This window comes from Achroia grisella, unplaced genomic scaffold (assembly GCF_030625045.1).
Source record: "Achroia grisella isolate CSIRO2021 unplaced genomic scaffold, CSIRO_AGI_Agris_v1 utg487, whole genome shotgun sequence".
NCBI classification, from domain to species: Eukaryota; Metazoa; Arthropoda; class Insecta; order Lepidoptera; family Pyralidae; genus Achroia; species Achroia grisella.
This window is the reverse complement of record NW_026712891.1, coordinates 2927818-2954083: the sequence shown is the minus strand read 5'-3', so window position 1 is coordinate 2954083 and position 26266 is coordinate 2927818. Positions and strand designations below refer to the sequence as shown.

The window sequence follows — 26266 nt, the reverse complement described above, 5'->3', positions numbered from 1 at the left end:
CTTATTTTTTACTCTTTTTTTGTTAGATTTCACATACCTTGTATACTTAAGTAATATTTGTTATACCATAACCATTATATTGCATGCAGTTTTTAAATAAAAAGATGCAAATATAACAAAAATTTTATTATTAACTGTTTCAAAATTATTCTATATAAACAAGATGTCATTAGGTAATTTGTAATTATAACACTAAAAACCAACTTTGTTTTAGGTAACATCAACATCCTTTCAATAAAAATTATGGAAACGCTGTCTGTAGTTCCAATTCCATATACTGTACTTAGAAAGATTTTACCTTAGTCAGACAATACTATTAACGAATGATTAGTTTTTTATTTATTTTGTTTCCATAACTGTGTTTTAATTTTAACAATTTTATTCTAAAATATTGCAGAATAATATTTATTATATAATATTTATGAATGTCGTAACAGTATATTGGTAAGGAAATGTAAATTACAAAAGAGTTTCATTTTGACTATGTTACATTTTAACTTTCTTAACCTTAATAGCTCCACTGTATTGAATATTTACATTATAATTAATTGTGCTAAAAACCGGTTATCTACTACGTTGTTAACTGAACACATAACTTTAACAATGATTTATTCAATAATTAATAACGCATGCACAGAGATAATATTGCCTATATTATTACAATTTTATTAAGTCTTCAATACGCTAGTCATGTAAAAAGTATATAGTTCACTTGTCCAATACCTAATTACATGAATACATTGGCTATGAGGATTCATATCCTATTCTATTAAAGGCTATCTGGCTTACATGAATTGTAGGTACGTACAAAAAAAATTACACATGTGAGGTGCCATTGATTAGAGAATTTTACATTTTCGCAATTGAATAGCCTCTTGTTTGCAATATATTTATTTATTGCTGTCATTTTCATCTGACGCTTATGTAATGTTACTTTTTAATGTCTTTTTTTTGTAACTGACTAAAATCTATTTAATTTATTCTAAGTAGTACGGTTAATTATTGCAATTGCAAAAAATTGTACATAAAAAAAAATAGTTTTTAATTTGTTTAATATGAGAATTGTTAGTAAATTTTATTTAATTAGGCCATGTATATCGACGAAAAACAAAACAAATACAGAAAAATAAAACAATATATCAGTCATCAGGTACTAATTATATACAATCCAAATAACTTTTAGTGAAAATAAAGAGTATTATGGACCATGAAAGTAAATATAACATTTATGAGATGAATTTCCAACTTTAGCTTACAACCATCCTGGACAGACAACTTAATTATATTAAATGATATCAACAATGACTATGGTACCACATACTTTAACCAGTCCTTGTGTTGTCTTCATTGTCTATTTTTTTATAAATATAAATTAATAAAATTCTTAATTATCAATCTGCCAAATCATACTGTCTAAAGTATCGTGATACTAAACAAATGAATATATTTAATGGTGTCACTGCTAATGGGGCATCTTCATCATCAGGATTAATACACGATCTGAAAATGGATGTTACAATGTACATGTTAATGCAACAGGTAATATTTTTCTAATAGAATACTCTTAAATTTTAAATGTCTATAGTTATTGTGTCATGCCACAGATGTCTAGATAACACAGTATGCTGTCAAAACTGCCATATGAACCTTTTATTGTTTGTACTATGTGCATTAAAATTAAATAAATATATGTATAAATAGTCAAATATTATGCTGCAATATATTATAATACTAAACAATACAAACATAATTTTACAAGAATTTGTCATTACCTTATCTCTGCACATTTTCTAGCTAAATTCCTTAATATACTTATTGTATCTGAGAGTAGGGGTTGTCTTATACATGCTAAAAAGGCATATATCCATTGACCTAAAACAAATAAATAACAAAATATAAGTTAAAACAAAATAAATAAAAAATAATGACAACTATTACAGCATATTTCTAGCCCAACAGGTCAAAGCTCTGTGATATTAATCATTACCTTTCAGTTTAATTTTCTTTTAATCAAATATTATTGCCTTAAAAATGATCCGCAACCAAACAAGAACACTATGCAAAGGATCTCCGCATAAATATATATAAGAGAAAGCTTTAAAATAAAGTGGCTTTTGTTAAGCACATTTGTAAAATATGGCTTTTTGTACTCATTATTCATTATTAAATAATTGTAAGTAAATTTAATTAATTTTCTATAGTTAATGATCACATATGTATAGAATTTTACTACTGATATTAAAATTTATATCTACTAATGTTATATATAAAAATTTACCAGATTTATAGTCCATAGTGGAACCCGGTTTAACTTCTTCTAATATTTCTATCAGCATTTCAAGGCCACGATCTAATAAAGTATGTTTCAGTCCAAGAACACATGTTAGTGTCGGTTCATTTGTATTAAAGAAACGTTTCCACCCATTTAATGTATCATGTTCAACACTTATTTTTTTTAAATCACTTGGCCATAATGTTTTCTTTGCTTCTAAACGAGATAGGTACATACGGACATCTGAAAAGTCCGCAACTTGGATGTTCTGCCATTCTATAGTTGGTTTAAATTTGTCAGGAGCTCTCGCAGGCTTCGCCTGTAATAAATTAATAGATTTAAAAAACAAAAAAATTTTTAGGTTGATATTTATGATAGTTCATAAACATACCTCTTCAACAAAACAAGATTGATTTTTAGAAAATCTAGAATAATCTTTATTGCATTTAGTAACACTAGAACAATTCTGACGTTCCTTTATAACTTTCAATAGGTATTCTTCGCCTGTTGTGGGAACTTCTTTTAGTTGTACCTCAGGACCTACTTGTAAGCATGGTGATACTAACGTGTCTGTATCTCCTTCGTTACTTTTTGTAGTCTTATAAATATACTTATTTGATGACATTTTAGATTTCTTAAGATTTCAATAAAATTCATGTAGTAAAATACGCAGGAAAACAATAAAATGAAAAATAAAACATGACCCTTGATTAAAAGAAAATGAAAATAAATAAAAACTATAATTACTATAAATGTCAAATTGCAGTGTTACCATTAAAATTTGAGCAAGCCCACAGTTCGACCTCGTAAACTAGCATTTTTTAATGCACTTACACAATTTGACAAATTTTTGAACACGTATAGCGTGAATTATATCAATAGAAATATGCGAGTTTAAAAACACGTTCAATTTTAAATATATTTTTCCTTTGGATTAACACCTTCTTAAATAGAACTTTTAATTATTGAATTGTGTAATGTTTTCGATACGACATTTTTTGATTTATTAAAAGTTCATAAGCTTCAAAATAAACTTAGCGAATAAAAGAACTTTAAATCTACCGGCACTTGCGTAAAACCACTAAAAAAGAAGACAACACAGCTCATTTCATTGTATTAATTGTCAATATCAAATTCAATAGATAAGTCGTCATACATCATACGTGTTGTACTTATCGTAGTTGGTGATGTCAATGTCAATCTCAGATTAGAAAATGTCAATCTATAAGAAACTGTCGATAATCAAATTGTTTTCCTTTCCCATTGCAAACGATAAGCATAATAAAATTGTTTATATTTTGTTTTAAGAAATCGATAACCTATAAAATATATTTCATGACTTTGATATTCTGATATTATTTGTTTTTATAACTACTTAGAGAATTGCTCAATTCTTTTTGCTGATTAGTTACATATGCACATTATTTATATTCAAAATAACCACCTAATATTTATTATAACTACTATCGGGTGATGTCTACCTCCAGTAGTATCTCGCAGTCTGCATCGGAGCCAGAGACACCGCAAGTAAGTTCGTATTCTGCGCTAAATCATTCTCAAGGGGTCTGGTATTTTTTAATAATTGTGTATAAAAAATACCCACATTTTTTTTTCATTACTGATTACATATAAATCATAAGTGGTTTTCTAATATGGTACGTGTATTAGTTATTTAATATGTTAAAGTCAGTTGTTTGTAAAAAAAAATGCTAGCTACCAGATGACTTGATGTATTAGAAACATTTGATTATTACTATAAAAAGATATATTGATTTTATTTTCAGAGTACAAATCAGAGCAGGATTCAAAATTTTGACCAATCACTCAATCATGTGGAGTTAGGGCATAGCATTGAACAGTCAATGAAGAGTGCACAAAAAGAAATTCATCAGAAGAGAATACAGTCATTGAGGAAAGAGCTTGATTACTTAAAATCAACAGAATGGCAATTTGAATTTGATAAGGGTTTTGTACAATAAATTTCAATATGCTTTCATATTTGCTATCATTTTTCAATAATTTGTTTAGCAATGATGCAGAAGAAGATGATAGTGTCAAAGAGGAATTCTTAGCAGAACAACTTCTAGATTTAGAAATACATTGTGAACAAAATGACAGTGTATCTAAACCAATAGAACAAGCAGTACCCCAAAATGCTATATGCTTCCAAAGAACAGGTATAAGAGCACTTTATGAACATACAAATTAAACCAATTGCATAGATAGCTGTAAATTGCTATATTGCTTTTTAAAAAATCTAAAATAGAGCACAATAACACAATAAGAATTTTTTGTGCTAAATTTGTTTTTACACAATAAATTTGTTTTGTTTTGTTTCTATATAGACAGCCACAGTGCTCTAGCGGTTTAGCAAACTGCTTTGCTTCAAATGGTTGCTAGTTTCATCCTTGCATAGTACAAACATTCATATTCATGGGTATGAGTATGATTGTATTGGTCTGAGTGTTTTTAATGTATATTATTTGTGTGTTTACAAAAACATGTATCTAAGTATTTATATCAATTGTCTAGTATCCATAACACAGGGCCTGCCTACCTTGGAACTAGATGGCACTATGTTAATTGAACATAGATATTATTATACTGTGTTGTTTCTATTTGAAATTTCACAGATAATGCACACATTGAGATTTTTAAATATGATCTCAAGCATTCAGTTCTTCCTAGCATAAGTACATTGGGATGCAATGCATTAGTTGAAGCAAATTTTCAGGTAACTTATACAAAGCATATTTTACAGGGATTGTTACATATGCTGAAAATAACTATATACTAATTGATGGAATGATCTATTTTGAATTACCAAATAGCACTTTAAAATTGAATATAAATGATAAAGTTCTTTATTTGGGCTACAAAAATTCAGATGATGGTATAGTTGTTGTAAGAATTCTGGAGCATATGGGAATATGTTGGACGGATGACAATGAAGTTGAAGAAAACAGTTTTAATGTTATAGAACATATTTTGGTTGGAGAAGTTGACTACAGACAAGACCGTTTTGTTTACATTAAGGATAATGATATTAAATTTAGTTTAGACACAGTAGAAGGAACTATGATTCCTATAAAAGGGGATTGGCTGGAAATAAAATGTACAGTTCAATGGGATGAGAATAAACCATCTGATATATCAGCAGCACAGGTAAAACTAAAATGGATAATCTTATATTTGGAGTCTAGCTAAATTGAATGCTATTATTTAATATGAAAAAATCTAGATTGCTAAAGTCACTCTTAAGTTTATTGAAATGAAATGAAATGTATTTATTTGCATGAGATATGGTATAAATATGTTTTTTTTATTTATAATAAAGCTTAATAATTATAAAATTTTACTACATAACATTTATGTATACTCCTCTCTAAATACTTTGCATCAGTATGGATAATAGTTTTGTTTTTATAAATAACAACTATACACTCGACCCACTACACTGATTGTAGAATTTGTATTCCTAAAAGCAATATATTTTTTAAAGTTAGATTGCTTTTAGGAATACAAGTTTTATAAAAAGTTTAATAGAAATTTTGTTTTTAAATTACGACACTACTTTTACATAAATTTACTGATATTTCAGGTTTTACAAGTAACATCCTTCAGACCATTGAGAACTAAAATAAAAAGTGCAATTATCACCTACTGGTCTGATGATTCTGGAATATGTGATAGACAAATTTACTTCAACAGACACTGTTTACAAAATGGTGAGCCTAGAGTTGGAGACAAGGTAAATATTTAAAAGAAAATATCAATGATTGTATTCTGCTATGATTATCATAATTCTAATTTATTGACTGTAAGTCTATTTTTCTCATATTAATGACAAATATGGACAAATTAATACAAATACAAATATCAAAACCTTCAGTTCAACATATGAGTGACCTAATACATAATTTTTTATTGTGAAGTGAAGAGTAATGGTATTGGCAGTGCAAGGTAACACAGACAATAGTTTTGCACCGATGTTGTTACAACATCAAATTATTGTCTGTGTCAGCACTTTATTATACAATGTAAAATCTATTTTGTAGAATTACTAATTAAAATAATATATTACAGCAAATGTAAATTCAATAAGATTAACAACATATTATGATATAAACTTAAGATTTATTTTAAAGTAATCCAAATATCAATATTGGTTTCAGGTAATGGTGGAAGCTATTGAGAGTAATCAAGGACTATGTAGTTGGCGGGCCATTAAAATGGTTATTATTGAAGGCCAGGTGAATCATACTGTTGAATTAAAAACTAATGAAATTGATGATCATGATGTAACATTGAGCCTAGAAAAAGAGAAAAATATAGATATAACTTATCCTCTACAATTTGATAAAGTTAATGTTAATCAGTCAGCATTAATAACTTTGAATGTAATAAATAATAGTAATGAAATATATGTTTTAAACAAATGGATAATCCTTTCTAAAAAGAGGGATTCACAAGTCAACATTAAGCCTTTCATGAATCGGCCAGAGAAAATTTATCCGGAACAAACATTCAGCCTAACAATCACTTGTAATCCCAAATTTCTGGGAAAAACTAAGGAATGCCTTCTAATGTTATTTAAGGGATTCGAAGTGAAAAGGTTTATAGAAATAAACATTGTGGATGAGAATATATCATCAGTTCTAAATGGAAATACATATTCCAATTACAAATCGGAAAGTGATAGATTATCTATAATGAAAAAAATAAGAAAAAATAGTAATATATCATTTGTGCCTGGAATAAAGCCGGTGAAGCCCCCTGCTTTTGTACCTGTAAAAGTAGGAAATTTTCCAATTCCTGATAAAGTTTGGAGTGCTGTATTAGGAGATTCAGATCAAACTATATTCAGTTCAGACTATAAAACGATCCTAGATAGGATTGAGTTAAACTTTTTTCCTTTTTTGTCCCAAGACTTAAATATCAATAATTACATTGATAAATGGCATACTTTGCTATATATGGAAGAAGTACAAGCTAACATAAATATTAGGGCTTATGATATGCCAAAAGCATTCTTAATTCAGCGTCAAGACTATCTTATCCTCGAAATAAAGGGGTTGGCTGAGAAAAGACCATCTCTGGTGAAAGGAGATAGAGTTATTGTTAAGGATATATGGAATGATAATTCTTCACAGTTTGAGGGCTTTATTCATTGTGTGAAAAATGATATGATCCTAATGAAATTCCATCAGCAATTCCATGAAACATATTCTGGCAGCGATGTTTCTGTTGAATTTCATATAAATAGATCAGTATACAGAAGATCTCATCAAGCTATTAATTTAGCTATTTCTAATTTAGGGCCGGATATCTTGTTTCCAAGTCGTATTTCTCTACATTCATATCAATTGCCACAAGATAAACTCAGGACAATGAAGTGGTTTAATTTAGATTTAAATACTGGGCAAAAAGCAGCTGTAACCAATATTCTACTTGGCGAGTGTAGACCATTACCTTATTGCATATATGGACCGCCAGGTACAGGTAAAACCGTGACTGTCATAGAAACAATTCTTCAAATACTAACTCTTTTACCAGATAGTAGAATTTTAGTTGCTACCCCGTCAAATAGTGCAGCAAATTTAATTACTGAGAGGCTTGTGGAATTCAAAAATGTATTCTCAAATTCTATTATACGACTAATTGCTAATTATTTATTAGATTCTGATAACTTTCCTGATGCAATCAAACCTTACTGTGCCACTTTAGATATAGCCAAAGAATATACTGCGAAGTCTAAACATATTATTAAAAATGGTATAAATCTCAATTGTTCAACATCATATATTGGAAGACATAGAGTAACAATTGGTACATGTTGTTGTATCGGTGCATTGAGTCTAATGGGATTGCCTAAAGGTCATTTTACCCATATTATAGTTGATGAAGCTGGTCAAGCAACGGAACCAGAAGTAATGATACCTATGACATTTACTGACAAAGATAATGGTCAAATTATATTAGCTGGTGATCCAATGCAATTGGGTCCAGTAGTAATGTCAAAATATTGCCAATATTTTAATATGAGTGAGTCCTATTTATCAAGGATACTAGAGACTTTCCCTTATCAAAAAGACTATAATGCATATGAAAATGGATTCGATAATAGACTAGTTATGAAATTAAATGATAACTACAGGTCGCTACGAGAAGTATTGACATTACCAAGTGCAATGTTTTATGATGCATCTCTAGTTCCAAGAATAAAACAAGATCAACAATGGATCATTAAAATATTAAATGTCATATCTGAAATTTTTGACACAGCAAATGAAAGGTCTGCTGGTATTTATGTTTATGGCATCAAAGGGGTAAACCTTAGAGCAGAAGACAGTCCTTCCTGGTACAATCCATATGAAGCTTCAATGGTGGCATTGACAGCATGTAAGCTGTATAAAAAAAATATTACTCCAGATGAAATTGGAATAATAACTCCATATCTAGCCCAGGTAATTCACATATTAGTTTACCTTAATAGCATACAGCTCATTGAATACTCTTGGTTGTTTATGTTACCTAACATTTGATATTATATTACAGATAAAACATTTACAACTACTGTTTGAAGCAATGGGATTGCCACAACCAAAAATTGGTACAGTTGAAGAATTTCAGGGCCAAGAGAGACCTATCATACTTATTTCAACTGTCCGATCATCCGCATCTCACATATCTGATGATATAAAACATACATTGGGTTTTATAAAGAACCCAAAACGAGTCAATGTATCTTTGACTAGAGCTCAAGTTGCTGTTATCCTTTTCTGTGACCCACATCTTCTTTCTAAAGATCATTTGTGGAATCGGGTCATAATGCATGCTGTAAGTGAAGATAAATATATAGGTTGTAACTTACCTTCAAGATTCCTTAATATAAATACAGATTAAAAATGAAATTGTTTTCAATTAAGAAAAACCTACTCTTTGTAAGCGCTTCTGTCTAAATATTGTTGGTGTGGAAAATTAGTATAAATACGTAGCGACATTTTTCGAAGTCGGTTACCAAGATCCAAGATTAAACAAGACTCATAATAATTTTATTGTTAACCGGGACTTAAAACGAATAATTTTATGGTAAATAAAGTTATTCTCTACATTTCGACAGTCAGCTAGCTAGCTAACTGCCTAGTCCAACGGCCGGCTAGTGCAAGCTAATCAAAACGTCGCGTCGAGAGAGTTAAATTCCTTCATTTACCGTAAAATTGTTCCTGTTAACAACATTCACCCAGTTTTAAATTTGACTAAGACTCATAATTCTGAGAAACAAATATATTGACGCTTTATTGTCCTATTCTCTCAGTTGGCGTATATTTTTACCACACCCCCCCTGTGATACCATTACACATTGTGGTTTACCATACAATTACATTGTAGTTACATCATTTTAATATCTATAAAAAATGCATCGAGAAGGGGCAAGTGGAAACCCAGTCAATTTGCTCACCGAGATTATTGTTCTCGGTGACTAAATTGACAAGAGTAAATGTCAAATTTTAGAATATTAGTTTTAAAGCTTTCGAAGCTTTTTACTTGTATCAGAATATTCCTAACTTTAGTCTGTAGACAGGGACATTCCGATGCAATCACTAGAGATGAAGAAAGTAATAAGAGAAAGTTTTCGATATCAAGTAATTGACGTATAAAGAATTTTGTGATACTTACAGGGTATCTAATCTAAACAGATCTGGAAATCTGGTATGAAAAATAAATTAGTATTTTAACTATTATAGATTATTTTATAGTCTAATAAAATAACATTGATAAGTATCGATATCCGTACGTATAGGTATAGGAACATCTTCAAATGGCTGTATGGGTGCAGTTCTCTTTGCTTGAAAGGATTATTTTTGATGTCTGATAAAAAAAGTAATTCAAAACCCTTCACAAAAGTTCTGAATTACTTTTTTTTATTTAACTAAACTAAGTAATTGTAAACTATTATTAATTAACATTACTTAATAGCGAAACTTAAAAATACAACGATTTGAATTTAATAACTGACTTTTCTGTCACAATGTTTTATGTAAAGTACTCTGTAAATTTAAGACGTCACGATATTATCTTCCTAATCTGTGGTCACGTCACACTTTATAGACTACAAAAAAGTGTTTTTGTTCTGCTTTCTTTGGATTTTGTTCTTAAATAATAATGGTTTTTCAAAAATAATAATAATTTCACTATATACTAATATTTAGGGGATATTGTAGACCAGAAAACTTTCACAGAATGGAGGCAAATGGTGTTATTTTGTGTGACAATCTGATCAAGTGGCTGCGAACATTAAATCTTAGTGCTAAACATGAAAATTCTGCAGGTAATTTATTAATAGTGTGATTATCTTTTAATAGTATTGTTTTATCTAACATGGGTTACATATAATATCAGGATTAAATGAATCGAGATCGACCAGACCACTTCATTTTTGTATATAATTTCGTCCCATTTGTTCTTAGTACATTGAGACATCGCTTATATTGCCTTCGTTTATTGTGTTACCCAATATAATATAATTGTGGCATTGCAAATTGTTATTACGACATTGTAACTTCACTGTATTCAATAAACTGATTGAAATTTACACATAGTAAATTTTTAAAATAATATCAGCCAACCATTTAATGTTGTCACATTTAATATATACGTCAACAGTGATTTCAGTACTTTTTAAAATTATACTGGTCCTATGCTCAATGAGTCAGTTATGTAAATTAAATGAAAATAATAATAATATTTAAAACCTTCATCAATGTACAGTTTGATGTAGTTGTACTTTGTTAGGTGTAGTTTGTAGGAGTAAGATTAGAAATAAGATTACCTTTTGTACTTTTATTTTCAGTCTTTTAATTTTGTTATGTCATTTATAATTTGGTGTAATATGTTAATTTATTTAAATATAATATAGTTAATATATTTTACATATAATAGTTAAATATTTGAATGTTGGCTGTTATTTATTTGTGTCTGATATATCCAAATCAAGAGAAGTGTGTTATCACTGAATATGCATTTTATATTTCAGAGTTATCTGATGGGGTAGCAATAGCAGAGGCACTTACACAGATTGCTCCTGAATTTTTCACCTCTTCCTGGAACTCTAAAATTAAGACAGATGTAGGCCACAACTGGAGATTGAAAGTTAGCAATTTGAAGAAAATATTAGAAGGAGTTGTTGGTATGTTCACAATAATGTTTGTAACAATATATCAGAAATTTGTATCATATTAACATGTTTCAATGAAATTTCATACTTTGATACATAAACCATTTTTGGATGTTTTTAATTACAACCTAAGCAAGGAAATGGTGTTGTTATACATGGTCTACTGTGTGAGAACTACTTCAGGGTATATTAACTGAAGTTTTAATAAGGATAACAAAATATTGAAACTAAGGTCAATTTCTGTTTTGCTTATAATATTAATGTAAACAGCTAGCAATTCTTTGGTTCTTCTGAGTAAAATTAAACAAATAAAAAGAAAAGGATAGTTTGTGTTATTCTATATTACTTTAGTACTATATATATTGAATATTATAATATATATTATGTTATGTATCAATAATTAGATTTGGTTTTCAGATTACCACCAGGACATATTGAATTTAAGTCTCCATGAATTTCAAAGACCAGATGTTATAAATATAGCAGAAACATCTGATCAGACAGATTTAGGCAGGTTGTTGCAGCTTGTTTTAAGTGAGTATACAACTTAATTTTTTTAGAATATACTTTTTGTGCAATATTGTCAAGAGGAGAGAGTCAAGATAGAATAGAAGTGAACAAATAAAAATTTATAGTCATAACCATTACAATAATGATGATTGCAATATAATCCTCACATTTCTGTTATTAAATTAGAATTCTTAATGACCATATTATAAAAGTGTTTTAATATTTGAATATTGTTTGTGTTATTGATATATGACCATGTTTTACATTTTGTTATCTGTTATACAGTTATTAAACTACTCCACAAAGAAAACAATTTTAATTTAGGGATATGTATTAATTTTCTTCTAATGGAATGCATGACATGATCAATATTTATACAGTGGAGCCACGATAATCCGGCCCCCCCCTTGTACTCCGACATGGTCTATTATTTATTATTTGAATATTTTTTTGACAATCTTCGCTAATACATGATTGAACAAGTTTGAACTTGTACGTATCACCTTTGTTGTACTTGACGCGTAGGGTATTGTTTTGATTATGATTGCTTAGTTTGAATTTCACTACTTACATGTGATGAAGACAACAGTGCAGTATAGCATGTGTTGTTTGTTTACCGTTTATTCACACGTATACCTATCAGCTCAGAAACAAAAGCACAAAACACTGACAAATAAAGAAAAATGTGATATTTTGGACTGCCTAAATTGTAACGAATGTTTTAGTAGTTGACATACATAAAGAAGTATGATTTATACTTCAAAGTGCATATACATACATATATAACATAGAATCTTATCACTGTATCTGTAATTTGTCGGATTACAAGATACTCTTTTGTAAAAAAATCTGGACTATAGGGCAGCACTCTATAATCCGACAGATTCGATGGTCCGACACTGCCCTGCAAAACATTTGTCAGATAACCGGGGGTCCACTGTATTTCATTTATTGTGTCGTTTACGCCACATCCAATCTATAATAGTAATTTTTAAGTGAAACACTAAGATTACATCTTATTTATATATCCCATACACAATGGGGCGTATAAATAAGAGAGTATAATTTGCCAACAAGCTACAAAAAGTTTTGGAGAAAAAATGTACTTAGGTATTTATAATCCTCTGAATGTTGCAGATATAAGTAGAAATATCTATAATATTATCTGCATAATACAGATATTCTTAGTTATACACTCCTATTACATTATTCACTTTGCATGCTTAATACTATACTGACTTAATTCCAAAATTGCAGACTTTGGAAAATCAACTATAATACTTATAATAATAAAGTTGATTATCCAAAATATTTTATTTTTTAATTAATGCAGTTAAATATAAAGCGCGTGACTTTTTTGTTTAATGAAAATCGCTACTAAAACATCGAATTCATGCAACTGGGTAAATATCTCATTCAATTGTATGCTATTGTTTGTACCAAATGTAGTGAATGATGAAGTTTATTTGAACAGGTTGTGCGGTTAACTGCAATAAGAAAGAGGAATATATTACTCGTATTATGGAAATGGAGGTGTCATGTCAACGTTCTATTATGCAGGCCATACAGGTCAGTGATGCCAATTTGTATTCAATTAATACTGCTAACTCTCGTTTTGTAGGAAGAAAAAATTGCCTTGGGATTATGTGGCTTTACAAGTAGCTATTATTATTACTAATAGCCAGCTCATTCCTTCCATATAAAGGACAATTATAATTCTATTTCCTATAGTTTCTTTTTGCTAACACTATTTGAATATGGCATATGAATTATTCTGCATGTATTATTCCTGTAGTTGATTTTTATTTCTCTACAATCTGTAGCCTAGAGAAGTAAAAAGAAGACTTGACAGGGTGATACTATTAATAGAATTAAAAAAAATGCGCACGAATTTTTGCTGTAGTGGCTATTTCATAGTAGCATTAGTAATTTAACTTCGGCCGTATGATAAACGCGACTTGCGTCTTACATACTTAAGTTTATGAAAAGAAATGAATTTGAGTTTTATTACTGGTAGTTGAATAGAATCAAACAGATTAACATAATAGATATAGGGATAGTTTGAGTTGGACGAATGAAACGGTAGGTCATAGCTATTTCTTAATAATCATCCCATATTGCTTACTAGATAAATATATTGAATTGAGTGGCAAATGCCCAAAAATATAGTAAAATAATAAATTTTTCGCGGAATACAATAAAAATTAATTAATTTAAACATTTTACAATAATGCAAAGTAGATCGATATCGTGGGCATTAACTGGCTATTTAATAAAGAAATTCCAGATTGATATCTAAGATAATGATAGGGGAACATCGCAAGAGCGTGATGCATGTATGCATCGTTTTATATCAAAACTAACCCGCCGCCAGTCCGTTACTAATGAGTGATGTAATATATAATTTAATTCACTCGACAGCGTTTTCATGCACTCAGAATAGTTGAGTTACATATATGGGTGCGCCATTACAATAATGTTCATTGCAAAAATGTATTAAGCATTCAATCTTACTCAACTTCACTTTCGAAGTTGCATTCTAGTTAGTGGCTGTTGTAAAGACACTGAATGTATTGTGATCTTGCTGATTTAATATCTATATATCACGAATAATCAGAATATAGTGGTTATATCTATACTTTGTCAGTTACAGTTTGAAGTTTGTGTTTGAATGATGAAAATTTATTATACACACGAATTGAGTGGGTATTATGATTATTACTATCTTTAAAGGAACTGGAGACATTGACATTGGGAGTGAATCGTGGAAGTCTGCCCTTGGATGCGACTGGGGGCCAGTCTGAGGTTGAAATGAAGGAGGCTCTTGCGCAAAGATGCCATGAACTTGATACAAAGGTAATGTTAAATTCTTATTAGTTTCATAAAAATGTCGTTAGTTTTTACAATTTATAATATTTCTTTGAAGTATTTAAATAATGATGTCAAGTTTATCAATCCCTAGATGTTATATGTGAAACATAACTACATTCAAGGAACATGTAAATCGAAATAACAAACGTTTCAGTTTTTATTTTGATACGATTTTCATACAAATAAATAATTTCATACATATACATTATTATCTGAATTTTATGTTTTTTAGAACAAGTAATTCTTTAGCTTCAAAGACAAATGTCGATGTGGTCCCATTTTGGTAAAAAAAAACCATTTATAATCATTTTACGATTGGAAATCCCATCGACAGTTAGAAATATGGTTGAAATAAAAATCTTGTAATTGATTAAAAATGATTACATCTTCATTTGTTACATATATAGTATAAAAAGGAGGACTTGCTGACAAGCGAGCTGAAAGTTAAATTGTGCAGTTTATTGATAGTGTTACCAAATTTGCAGTTTCGATATTTAATTTATGACGGTTGGTCCTGAAGTACATTCACATTAATAATTAAGATTAATTACACAACGTCCCATTTATTGAAATAGACTATTTTAGTCTTCATTACCACAAACCATTTTAGATGCGTAATATAATGATACATAAACCCTATTATATACATATATATGTTTGTAAAAAGTTATTGGCTATAAGTCATAACAAAATATTGGACAAACATTGTTTGTTAACGCACCATTTGCTGAACCCGGGATGTTCATCTCATATTATTAGGATGCGTATTAGTAATGCCAGTGGTGCGAAATTATCTGTTATTTAACACTTATTTGTAACACTTCGTGATGCGTGCAGTATATTTATATTTTATAATTATCTTTATATACATTGCGTTCTTGCACAATACTTTTCGTAATATAATTCGGCTACCTTGAAAAAAACAGTACTAACGTGATTGATACTTGTATAATAGTTTAATACAGTTGATACGAGTGTTAATATCATAGGTATCTTATATCGTATTCGTAACGGTAGCCGCTTTCGTAAGTTATATTTTATTTGCACTATATTGTAGTTAGGTATGTATGTGTTGTTTCTTTTTCATTATTGTGCTACTGTGGGCCTCGAAAGGTAAAATAAAATGACTACTGCTATGTTTGACATACGCCATATTATCCTTCCTTTTCCTCTTTACGAGTGTGGCACAGTTTCTAGATAATTTTATAGCTCTATGTTTTATAGATGAGAAAACTTAACAGCCGCGTTTGTATCTTTATTTGTTATCTTGAGTTAAACAAGTTTCTGTCAGTATTTTTTTAATATTTTAGTAAAGACGAGTATTAGTGATTATGGAATAGTGTATTGCCTGCTACGTTAAAGGTACACGCTATCAAGGCACTAGTGAAGGATACTAGGAAGAGGACAAAGTCAGGTTGTTTAGCCCATCGTTGTGTACTTACCACGATGGGCTAACTGACCTGATTTAATACTCATCTTATCATCCTCCACTGGTGTCCTCCTGCCAGCGTAAACCGTCAGCGAGGGCGGATGTACCATACCATTATTATAATTTATAAGAAAAAATAGAGTAGCAAATTTTACTCTAATAATAAATTGCCTCCCATGGCGTCAATTTGGGCGTGCTAAATAATACTACCGATTACTAGGTGAAAGTATTACAAGAAGAAAAAATGACGCTGCTGGGTGAGGTGGCGCGGCTGACGGCGGCGCGGGCGGCTGGAGCGGAAGCGGAAGCGGAGGCGGAGCTGGACGACGCGGGCGGCTCGCTGGGCCCCGCGCACGCCGGCACGCTCCGCTACAGCACCATGCGCGCGCAGCTCGACGCGCTCAAGGACGAGCTCGACAAGCTCGAGCTGCAGCGCGACGACCAGCGCGCGCGCGCGGACGCGCTCGACCGGGAGCTAGCCATGCTCAAGATCAGGAACGAGGAGCTGCAGGTCGGTTCTACTATTCTTAATTACTTAATTATAATAATAGCTCGGGACGATTCACACCTAGTCGCGAGGTAAGCAGAGCTTGTATTATGGGTACTAGGCAAATGATACATTTTTTTTGTGAATACATAAATATTATACATAGAAAACTCCTAGACCGATACAAACAATCATACTCATGAATACAAAATGTTAATATCGTGCGAGGAATCGAACCGATGACCATCGGATGTAAAGCGGTGCACAGTGGGAACTCGCCTAAGAAAGCCATCTCATAAATACTTTTTCTAAAACTCCGTGGATATGCATGTATAATACCTCAACTTGTAGCCAAAGAGTTACTCTATCATTATAAATATGATTCAAATCTCTGACTATTCATACTTCATAGAATAGAGCCTCTAAAGTCAAGGAATGAAAAAAATACAAAAATAATTTTGTAACTTAAATTTGTTTGGTATAAGTTTATAGTATCAAAACAATATCAAGTCATATAGTGTGATACCATTTTAGAAAGCTTAGAATGTGTACTTTACTATAAAATAAAAATATATTTAGTTTAGTCGAATATTATTTAACTAAAAATCCATATATCGTTATATGTACTATTTTCTTTTCTCAGACTTTCACTTGGAGATTTGACAGTTGCCGAAGCTTGCCGAAGTTCTAAATTTGGTTTAATTTATTAGGAAATATAATTTAATTTGATGGCATAACATTTTTTTTGCAGTTTGACTGCGTAAAATATTTAAATCGAGTATAATATCATGGTGAGATTGGTTTTTTCTAAGTACGTATATTAAGATTTTCTTCTTTATTTGAGATTCTCTGTCTGAATACTCAAAAAAATACTTTTTGCTCAATTATTACTTTATATTTTATCTTTTGCCTTACTTTTATCATCTATTTCACACAGTATATAGTTCCCATTCCCATACAGACCTATTCTATACCGCATAATGATAAATATTTTGTATCAAGTAATTTTGCACACGTATATGATCATTATTAAGTATAAAATAGTGTATGTATTTGCATATGAAATATTACAGTTCTTCATAAGCATTTGTTATTACTAAACAATTGTTAATTACTCATCTCGCCCCAATGAGTGAATTCTCGTGTACCAGACGCGACTTAAGTCTCTTATTGATTTAAAGTGATACAAATTATGTTGATTCTATCTCAAACTATATACGAAATAATTTTACCGAATCTTCAGATGCCAATATAGCAAAAATTATCGCAAGTATTCAGAAGTCCTTCATAAGTCAGTTTCGTTAACGCTATACGAAATGTGGTCGAAAGAAAGAACAGTTTTTAAATAAAATAGCAATTGATAGGATGGTATTTTCACTGTAAATCTAGAAAAAACTACATGCGAACCTGAACCTCCTACTTCGAGAGAAAAAAGAGGAAGACCTTCTAAAACGTACGAAGACAGTTCGGACAAAGAAACGGAAAAACAAGGGATTGCTTGATACCCGTGGACTTCATACTTCATCATTCATACTGAACTCATATGTACAGGGTTTAAGGGTTTCACTCTTCATGAGCAATCTTAATGAGTAATCTTATTAATGAACCGGCACATATAACAGCATATTCAAAACATTAAGCTCTTAGCAATTTCATAAAATTGGATCTGAAAAAGGCACAGTACGAAAATATGAGGAGTTGTTTGATAGCAACACTAATGACGGCAATACAGCCAGAAGATTTTTCCAAAATTATCATTTTACATTAAAAATCACTGGTGATGGTGAGGTAGATGAGGAATTAATAAAACTGTTTTATGTTATGAAATGAAATGTGAACGTGTGACACGTCACTTTTCTGTCTTGCCTCTCGGGCAACTTTCAGAAGATGCTCAAGAGTCACGGAACAAAGACTATAAAAAGTTCAGGCTTCATCATGCCAGACAATGTTCGAGGGTAGCCTCTAACAAAGATGTTCTACACGCATTTTTATATACCTCTGACCCATACATAACAAGTTTAAGAAAACCTTCCAATTACTTTTTGATGAAGAAAAGGAGCTCTTGAGTGACTTGTAAGCCATCTTTATAAGAATTTTAGTTTTTTACGTAGATACTTTTCCTTATTTCTGTATAAACTTCTTAGGACATAAATGTAAGTCTACAAATTCTATATTTCTTGTATTCCTACATTATTTATAACTATTAAAAATGTTTTTTTACTCACAAAGCATACATTATTTAAAAGTATATATATTTAAGATTATCAGGAAAAAAAATCATGTACATATCTTTATTAATACAGAAGTTATAGATTTATGAGATGAAAATGAGTCAAAGTTCCCACTGTGCGGTGTGGTAATCTGCTAGACCACCGAGGTCGTCAACTTGCTTACTCTTATTTTGATAGAGTGAAATAGTATGAAAAGAGGAAATCTGTCTACCAAATTTTATTTAATTTAGTATATAGTCCATCTGTGTATGAAATTTAATTGTAAAATGTTCACCCATTTAAAAGTAATTGTAAGGAGTATCTATAGGTGAGATACGGCAGTGAAATTACAGGAAATAGAAGCATAACATTTTAGTCCTTCGAACTGGCTAGGCATAATTGTCCCGGGCGGTATGATAATTTGATGTATATAGGTAACAGTTACCACTTACTACTAAGTGGGTTGTCAGCTTGTTTGCCATTCCACTTATATAATTAATAATTAGAATGTATTTCAACATGTTAAAGATCGCTGCGTCAGAAAATGTAGTATTGAAAGACGAAGTGGACGCGTTACGGGAGACCGCTGCAAAGGCGGCAGCGCTGGAGGCGACCGTTGCCTCTTACAAAAAGCGGATGGAGGAACACGTTGATCTCCGACGACAAGTAAGTCCTACATCTTTACATAGTGTAAAATGAAGTCGCTTCCGCTGTCTGTTTGCTTAGATCTTATAAATGCGCAACGGGTTTTAATGCAGTTTTTAGCAGTAGTACGAGTGATTCAATAGGAAGGTTCATATATATATTATCAGTGTTGTAGTATAGAACAACCCGAGCAACTCAAAATTTTTTAATATATCCGTGCATTATAATCCAAATAATTTTTATTCTACCAGCTACATTTGCAGATTTTATAGCATTTAACTCCTATTAAATTTCCTTAAAACTAATTAGATAATATATATTAAGATGCGTGCTGGCTATGAAAATTTTGACTATCTGTAAAAATCACAACTAAAAATTGTCAAGAGAGCCAAATATTTAAACCCTTCCTTGGTGTGCTTAAAACTTTGACTTTTATTTGTTAATTATTAATAATTAAAAAACTTAATAAAAAACGAGGCCTGAGAATTTGGCGCATCAGAATTATCAGTATAATATCTAAGAAGGATATTGTAATGTACAGGTTAAACTTCTAGAGCGAGCAAACACAGAGCACGTGCAGCGAGCCATCGAACAGGAGCAGGCGGCGTTGCGCGCCAACACACTACGGGCACAACTTGACATTTACAAGAAACAGGTAAACGGATACAATAACCATTATATGATTATATTTATATATATGAAGCAAAAACTTTGTACCCCTTTTTACGAAAATTGCGCAAATGGAGGAGTATGAAATTTCGAACACCAATAGTTCTAGAGTAGTTATAGAGAACGAGCGCAGAATGCTAATATTTAATTATGCATAATAATACATTATATCAATAAAAAGCATTACACACACTAACATATAATTAAACATATATATTATTTTGTCTAGTACCGGTGGGACTGCCAGTGCCTGTGATTATAATCTTTGATAGTAGAACCTTAATAATGTACAAACTTGTAATTTAAATTAATATGCGACCATATACCTGCGTTATTGTACACCATAGTAATAATAATAACGCAGGACAAATCATACCATCTTGTCGCAAGTTCCTACAGAAGCTCATCTGCTAAGTTGAGTTTCTGTAATGGGAACTCAACAACTTATTTTTTATGAATACATATATTATATACAAATGGTATTTAATTGTTTAATATTATAAAAATGTGTGTATACTATATCTGAATGATGTATGAAATCGGTAGGTTAAATTACAATTATATATATTATCAAACCAATCTGAATATTGCAGGTGACAGATTTGAATGAAAAATTAGATGCAGAAATAACAAAAGCGGATAAGCTTGAGATAGAGAACAAAAAGTTGAGTAGTCGCGTGGCGTCGGTTCAACGCGAGAAGGAAACATTGCTCCAGGAGCGAGACTCCCTGCGAGAGACTGTCGACGAGCTCCGCTGTTCTACAATAACCGCTGGTAAACTAATTCTTAACTTTAACTTGAGACCGCAAACATCACATTAGCTAGGCCCCTGCATCCTATACAGTCGATACTTATTCTAGTCAAAAATGGTGGTGTTGGCGGCATCACTGCATATAATTGCGCATCAAGATGAGAGCGAATACGAAGCCCAGTCAATTAGATTAATGCTTACAATATTTCTCCATAAAATATATTATTTAATGACATAATAAATAACTTTGTTATATTTTATTGTCAGGTGTAAAAATGTCATTTCTCAACTATCCTATCCACTTTGACTTCAATATTTTATGTTTCATAAGACATTTAGATGTACTGTGACAACAAAATTTTCGTGTGGTAGGTGCGAGTGAAGACAACGTTTCGAGGGAACTGATACCAAATGACCTGAAAGAACGTCTCATACGACTAGAGCACGAAAACAAACTGCTCAGACAGAACCAGGGTGCTCAGGCAGACCAGGCCTCAGTACAGGTAACATTGATTTGCAGTAATGTACATCAAAATAACAAATAGTTATTACATAATTTTATTTTTAAGATAAAAAATTAGCAAGCGAAAGATTGATGTATTAAAATATTTACTTTTGGTTGTTGTGAATATAATAAGGTTGTTAGCCTACATAAAACTTAACTGTATCTGTTCGTAAAGCAAGCAGGATTTAGTTACAAAATTACACGTACAGAATTAATATTATATTCAGGCGCTCTTGGAAGATTACGCGGCGCGGTTGGAGAAGCAGCGCGCTGTCAACCGCGAGGCCAACCAGCGCATCATGCAGCTCGAGGCTACGCTTGAAGCACCGCACCCGCGGCTCGCGTCCGCCATCGAGGACAACCAGAGGAAATGTATGTGTCGTGGCTATACTTGTACTAAATTTAAATTAATTTAAATTTCTGACAGTGCCTTACCCCAAAAAACACATTGTATTATACTTTCTAAGCGTTAACATCGAGATCTATTTATGTATATATATCTGATATATAATCTATTTAAATTAATTTAGTTTAATGATTGTGGTTACAAATCTGTCTTAGCTGACCTCCTGTGATAAATTGTTAATAACCAAAACTAATTTAAGTAGACGGCGGTAGGTTTGCCTGCCACATGGGTTTCAAATATGTCTAGCAAAATGTGGGTACCATTTTCACATCAATTGACAATGCTTTTGCTTACCCCCTTATTATCTGGTAACAGTCATGATTATAAAAGAAGATAAAATAAGTCGACTTTCCAACATTATCTCCCAGGAATTGCGATGTCTTAGTAGCGTTATGTGTACGGTAGTTGAGTTTAGTTACTATTATTCATGAGTGGACTATGTATTTTTATTGACGGCATCGGTGGTTAGCGGTTTAACACTCTGCTTTACTTTCGATGATTGCGGGGTCGATTCCTCGCAGGGTACAAACATTTGTATTCACGAATTTCATTGTTTGTACATATTGGTCTGGGTGTTTTCTATGTATAATAACAAAAGTATCTATATAAGTATTTGTATCAGTTATGCATAATAAAGGTCTGCTAAGCTTCGGTCTCGAAGCCGCTGTTTGAATTTTCCAGCGTTATTATTATTTTAATTATATACACGTTAATATATTCACTACGTAGCTTTACAAGTGGAAGAACTCCAGGCAGCCCTGGCAGAGGAACGGCGCCGCGCTAGCAAGTTGCAGGAGACTCTAGCGACACGGGAGGCCGAGCTACTCACCAACGAGGACAAGTACAAGAAATGTGTCGAGAAAGCAAAGGAAGTTATTAAGAGTCTAGACCCACGGACCACGGGTGTGTTTACATTTTAACAAATTGTATTCTCTATTAATATGAATTTTATTAAAGTGCTATCTATACAGGTCGTAGTGCTAAAGGTTCTATTTAGCACAGAATAATACTCCAAACCCTTTTTTTATAGAAATCCAAGGTAGAGTTTGTACAAAGTTATCTGTGTGTCACACACAGCCATATAGAAGGCTGTGAGATTACAGGGTATACAGGCAGATGTTTTAGTTCTCCAGGCAAGAAATAATATCAATATATTAGTTTGCCGTGATTTTGATATTTTTATTGATATTTGACGTCCCTCTTAAAGCAGACACCATTAAACAGAAACAACAAAAATACCCAGCTGGTAATTTTGATGAATTGTACTGAAAGGTTTTCAGTTAAAATTGATATAATTTACACATAGAAGCTGAAGGTAAACGGTCAAACGCGTTCAAATTTTAATATTAAAAAAGAAGATAATGATAACATCATAAATGATTCGTATCAACAAGTTTGCGCGCGTATGATCACGTACTGTAATTACAATTTTGCACATGTGTCTAAAGAATTAGTATAAGAAATAAATAGAAGTTCCATTGTGAAATCATTTACGTAATACGATGTATTTGTTTTCTAAAGAAATAATTATAATATTTTGAATATTGTACAGGACAACAATCGTTATCGGACATCACGTTAGGTTACTCGCGTGGTGCAGGCAGTAACAGCGCCAACGCATCGCGAGCCGACATAACACCAGCAAATAACAATCGGCACGAGTGAGTGGTTTTATACGTTTAAATAAATTCATATATCAAAATTAGAATGCACATACCATATAGGTAATGAGAATATGTACTGTATAATCTAACATGTTATTATTGAAATTTTATTCCGTTGGAACAGTGAAATTATAGGATTAGAAAATTCCAATCTTAAGTCCCCAGGAATTGTAAAATATAAATTACAATGAGTTGCATAATATATTTGGTAATATCCGTAATGCTGTTTTTATAAGTATGGGATGGTAAATATACCATACATATATTATCAGATGAACTGTCGGCTTAATTGCAATAAGTCAGGGATGAGAAACATGCCACTTGCGGCCCGTTAAACATGTTAATGCGGCCTGCCCATCATTTCTAAAATTGAATTTAAATATTCGACTTATTATAAATAAAAGTACTTATTGTAAATTATTTAGATAAATATTGCTTAAAAGGCGAATGTAATGTAATACAGGTGGAGTGGCAGCGAGCAGCGGCTGCTGGCCTCCGCCTGGTATCAGCTGGGCGCGCGCTGCCACCGAGACTCCGTGGAGGCGCGGTTCGCGGTGCTGTCCGCCGGACACTCGTTCCTCGCGCGCCAGCGTCGCCAGCCGCCGCGGCCGCGCGCCCCGCACCACTCGACCCCCGCGGGCCCCGGGGCCCCCGCCCCCGCCGCCACCCCCGCGGGCCCCGGGGCCCCCGCGACCCCCCCGTCGGCCGCGACCCCCACGCCCGCGCCCGCCGCCGCGCAATGACAGCGCACGTGACGCGAGGCGCGCTCGCGGCTGCTCGTCTACTACGCGAGGGACCGCACGCAGATATTCACCGAGGGATCGCGGCTGTGACTGCGTCGAGTTATCTTCCTCGCGGTATAAGGTCTCGCTAATCGTTACTTCCGTTTGGTTCTTTATTCAAAATTATTTGTATTTGTAATTGTGGTAGCGGTCGTTCCGAATTTAAATTTTCTTAATTGTTCGAAAACCGCAACCTACTTAAATATCGTAACTAAACAGCATATAGCTTCTTAATAACAAAACCATAATTTATATTGCGCTTTTTTCGACGTTCACCATTCAATAATTTTGAATAAGAGATAAATGGATGTAACTTGATAGGAATCTTATTGTATATTTAGTGTGCGGGCCAGTTCGTCGGAGCCTCTTCGTGGGTGAAGTGTCGGCTGCGATGCCCGACACATACTGTGATTTAGTATCATCGGATGAATTGATCGATTTATTATATCGATCGATTTGATGTATCCGGTCATATTTATACCATTACTTGTATATATACAGCGGAGAATAAAAGAAATTCCGCTACGATACTTGTCCTCCGTATTGAGCCACCGAAACCACTACATAACAGCATTTCAAAGATATATATATATGCTAGCTGTGCACGCGGTTTCTCCCGCATGAAATTTACAGCCTGTATCTTATTCTGATGTACAAGCTATATTACTGTAAAGTTTCATCAAAATTCGTACAGTAGTTTTTGCATGAAGGAGTAACAAACATCCATCTATACTCACAAACTTTCGCGTTTACAACAGCATTTACAATTAATTTGGAATGAAATCAAGGAATCTACAATATCAGTGTTATGTCGTGATGCAACTGTAAATTGTATTGATAAATGTCGTTCAATATTTTTTCTATAAGTATATATTCCACATATAAAGATATAAAATAACAAGTCGAGTACAAAAATATTTATATACCTATATGTATTTTATTTTAGAGTTTAGATTTGTCATAAAATGAAAAATAAATTTTGACATGTATTTTCGAAAATGGAAAACTATAAAGCCTAATCATATTTATGAATCTAAATGTTCCTAAAGAGATTCATATACAGTTTTTTAAAATATGTTGTAAATTGTTAATGTATTTAGTATATTTAAATCTATTTTGCACAAATATATCCATTATTAAAAAAATGCAAATACAAATATCTAGAGCTAATAATATAATTTAATTCTAAATCTATCATACATTTAGTATGTTATATTTTGCTTATGTAGTTTCCTGTGGCTTATAGGGACTATTGATTATATCATTCGTGTATAAAGAAGTGAAAGAACTAGAGCCAAAATTCGTTTGTATTTTAAAATCCAAGGATATTTTATATTACTCAAAATTTACGGATGATACTAATACCCCTTCCGGCAACCTAACCGATCAATCCGATCAAATCCTAACAGATACGATATTGAAACTTTCACGAAAATTCCTTCTTGAAAGGTCGTTGCCGCAATTCGCGGGTGCCCATGGGCGGCAGAAATCACTTACTATCAGGTGAGCCGCATGCTCGACTGTGCTATAGAATAGCTAATATTTGAAAAATCATAAAAAATGTCATGAGCTAAGTAAAACAGTTCTTGATAGATCACTATCTATATAGGGTGGCGTTGTAATTACAACGAATCTACTTTGGATCTTACCGGGCTCCTTATTATTGGGGTATTAGGTATTGTTCGTATTATTTAATTTAATTTACAATTTTTAAGCTTTCAGAAAAGTTTATTCTACGATGGTGCCAATAAAAAAAAGCGTATGGGGCATTTGGTGTTACAAGTTTTCTGAAAGTTTAAATTTGCAAAGATATAAAACTTAAAGGTTAATTAATGTATGAATCAAACGAGAGTAGATCAATTTGTGACGATATATTTTTATTTTATA

General features: G+C 32.0%; 3 protein-coding genes across 4 annotated transcripts; 2 read left to right on the top strand and 1 right to left on the bottom strand.

Moving 5' to 3' along the window:
* Positions 1 to 1114: 1114 nt before the first annotated feature.
* Positions 1115 to 3046, bottom strand: LOC131846009 (gem-associated protein 2-like). The gene is given in 3 exon segments (XM_059195209.1): positions 1115 to 1500; positions 1773 to 1872; positions 2279 to 3046. Coding segments are annotated over 3 exon segments (828 nt in total). The 5' UTR covers positions 2898 to 3046; the 3' UTR covers positions 1115 to 1391.
* Positions 3047 to 3526: 480 nt separating this feature from the next.
* LOC131845834 (probable RNA helicase armi) lies at positions 3527 to 9451 on the top strand. 2 transcript variants are annotated; one of them, XM_059194965.1, is made up of 6 exons: positions 3527 to 3799; positions 4057 to 4449; positions 5007 to 5437; positions 5874 to 6023; positions 6448 to 8739; positions 8831 to 9451. In XM_059194965.1, exons 2-6 carry the CDS (start codon positions 4260 to 4262, stop codon positions 9176 to 9178), a joined length of 3411 nt encoding a protein of 1136 aa, XP_059050948.1. In that variant the 5' UTR covers positions 3527 to 3799; positions 4057 to 4259; the 3' UTR covers positions 9179 to 9451. The 2 variants fall into 2 exon arrangements, with proteins under 2 accessions (XP_059050948.1, XP_059050949.1); XM_059194966.1 differs by having other exon boundaries at positions 5034 to 5437; positions 8831 to 9450.
* Positions 9452 to 10375: 924 nt separating this feature from the next.
* LOC131845933 (protein hook) lies at positions 10376 to 24340 on the top strand. Its single transcript, XM_059195097.1, has 14 exons — positions 10376 to 10604; positions 11310 to 11462; positions 11868 to 11984; positions 13435 to 13529; positions 14694 to 14816; positions 16481 to 16771; positions 19486 to 19623; positions 20144 to 20257; positions 20865 to 21045; positions 21395 to 21525; positions 21755 to 21899; positions 22663 to 22836; positions 23486 to 23594; positions 24061 to 24340. Exons 1-14 carry the CDS (start codon positions 10517 to 10519, stop codon positions 24338 to 24340), a joined length of 2139 nt encoding a protein of 712 aa, XP_059051080.1. The 5' UTR covers positions 10376 to 10516.
* The last annotated feature ends 1926 nt before the right edge of the window (positions 24341 to 26266 follow it).

Excerpts from the sequence above, each read along its gene's own strand:
- LOC131845933 (XM_059195097.1), top strand. The coding sequence starts at position 10,517 with ATGGAGGCAAATGGTGTTATTTTGTGTGACAATCTGATCAAGTGGCTG. Across the intron at positions 14,817-16,480 it reads GCCATGAACTTGATACAAAG|GTGAAAGTATTACAAGAAGA; the intron begins GTAATGTTAAAT and ends ACCGATTACTAG. Across the intron at positions 20,258-20,864 it reads TTGACATTTACAAGAAACAG|GTGACAGATTTGAATGAAAA; the intron begins GTAAACGGATAC and ends TGAATATTGCAG.
- LOC131845834 (XM_059194965.1), top strand. The coding sequence starts at position 4,260 with ATGCTTTCATATTTGCTATCATTTTTCAATAATTTGTTTAGCAATGAT. Across the intron at positions 5,438-5,873 it reads CTGATATATCAGCAGCACAG|GTTTTACAAGTAACATCCTT; the intron begins GTAAAACTAAAA and ends CTGATATTTCAG. Across the intron at positions 8,740-8,830 it reads TAACTCCATATCTAGCCCAG|ATAAAACATTTACAACTACT; the intron begins GTAATTCACATA and ends ATTATATTACAG.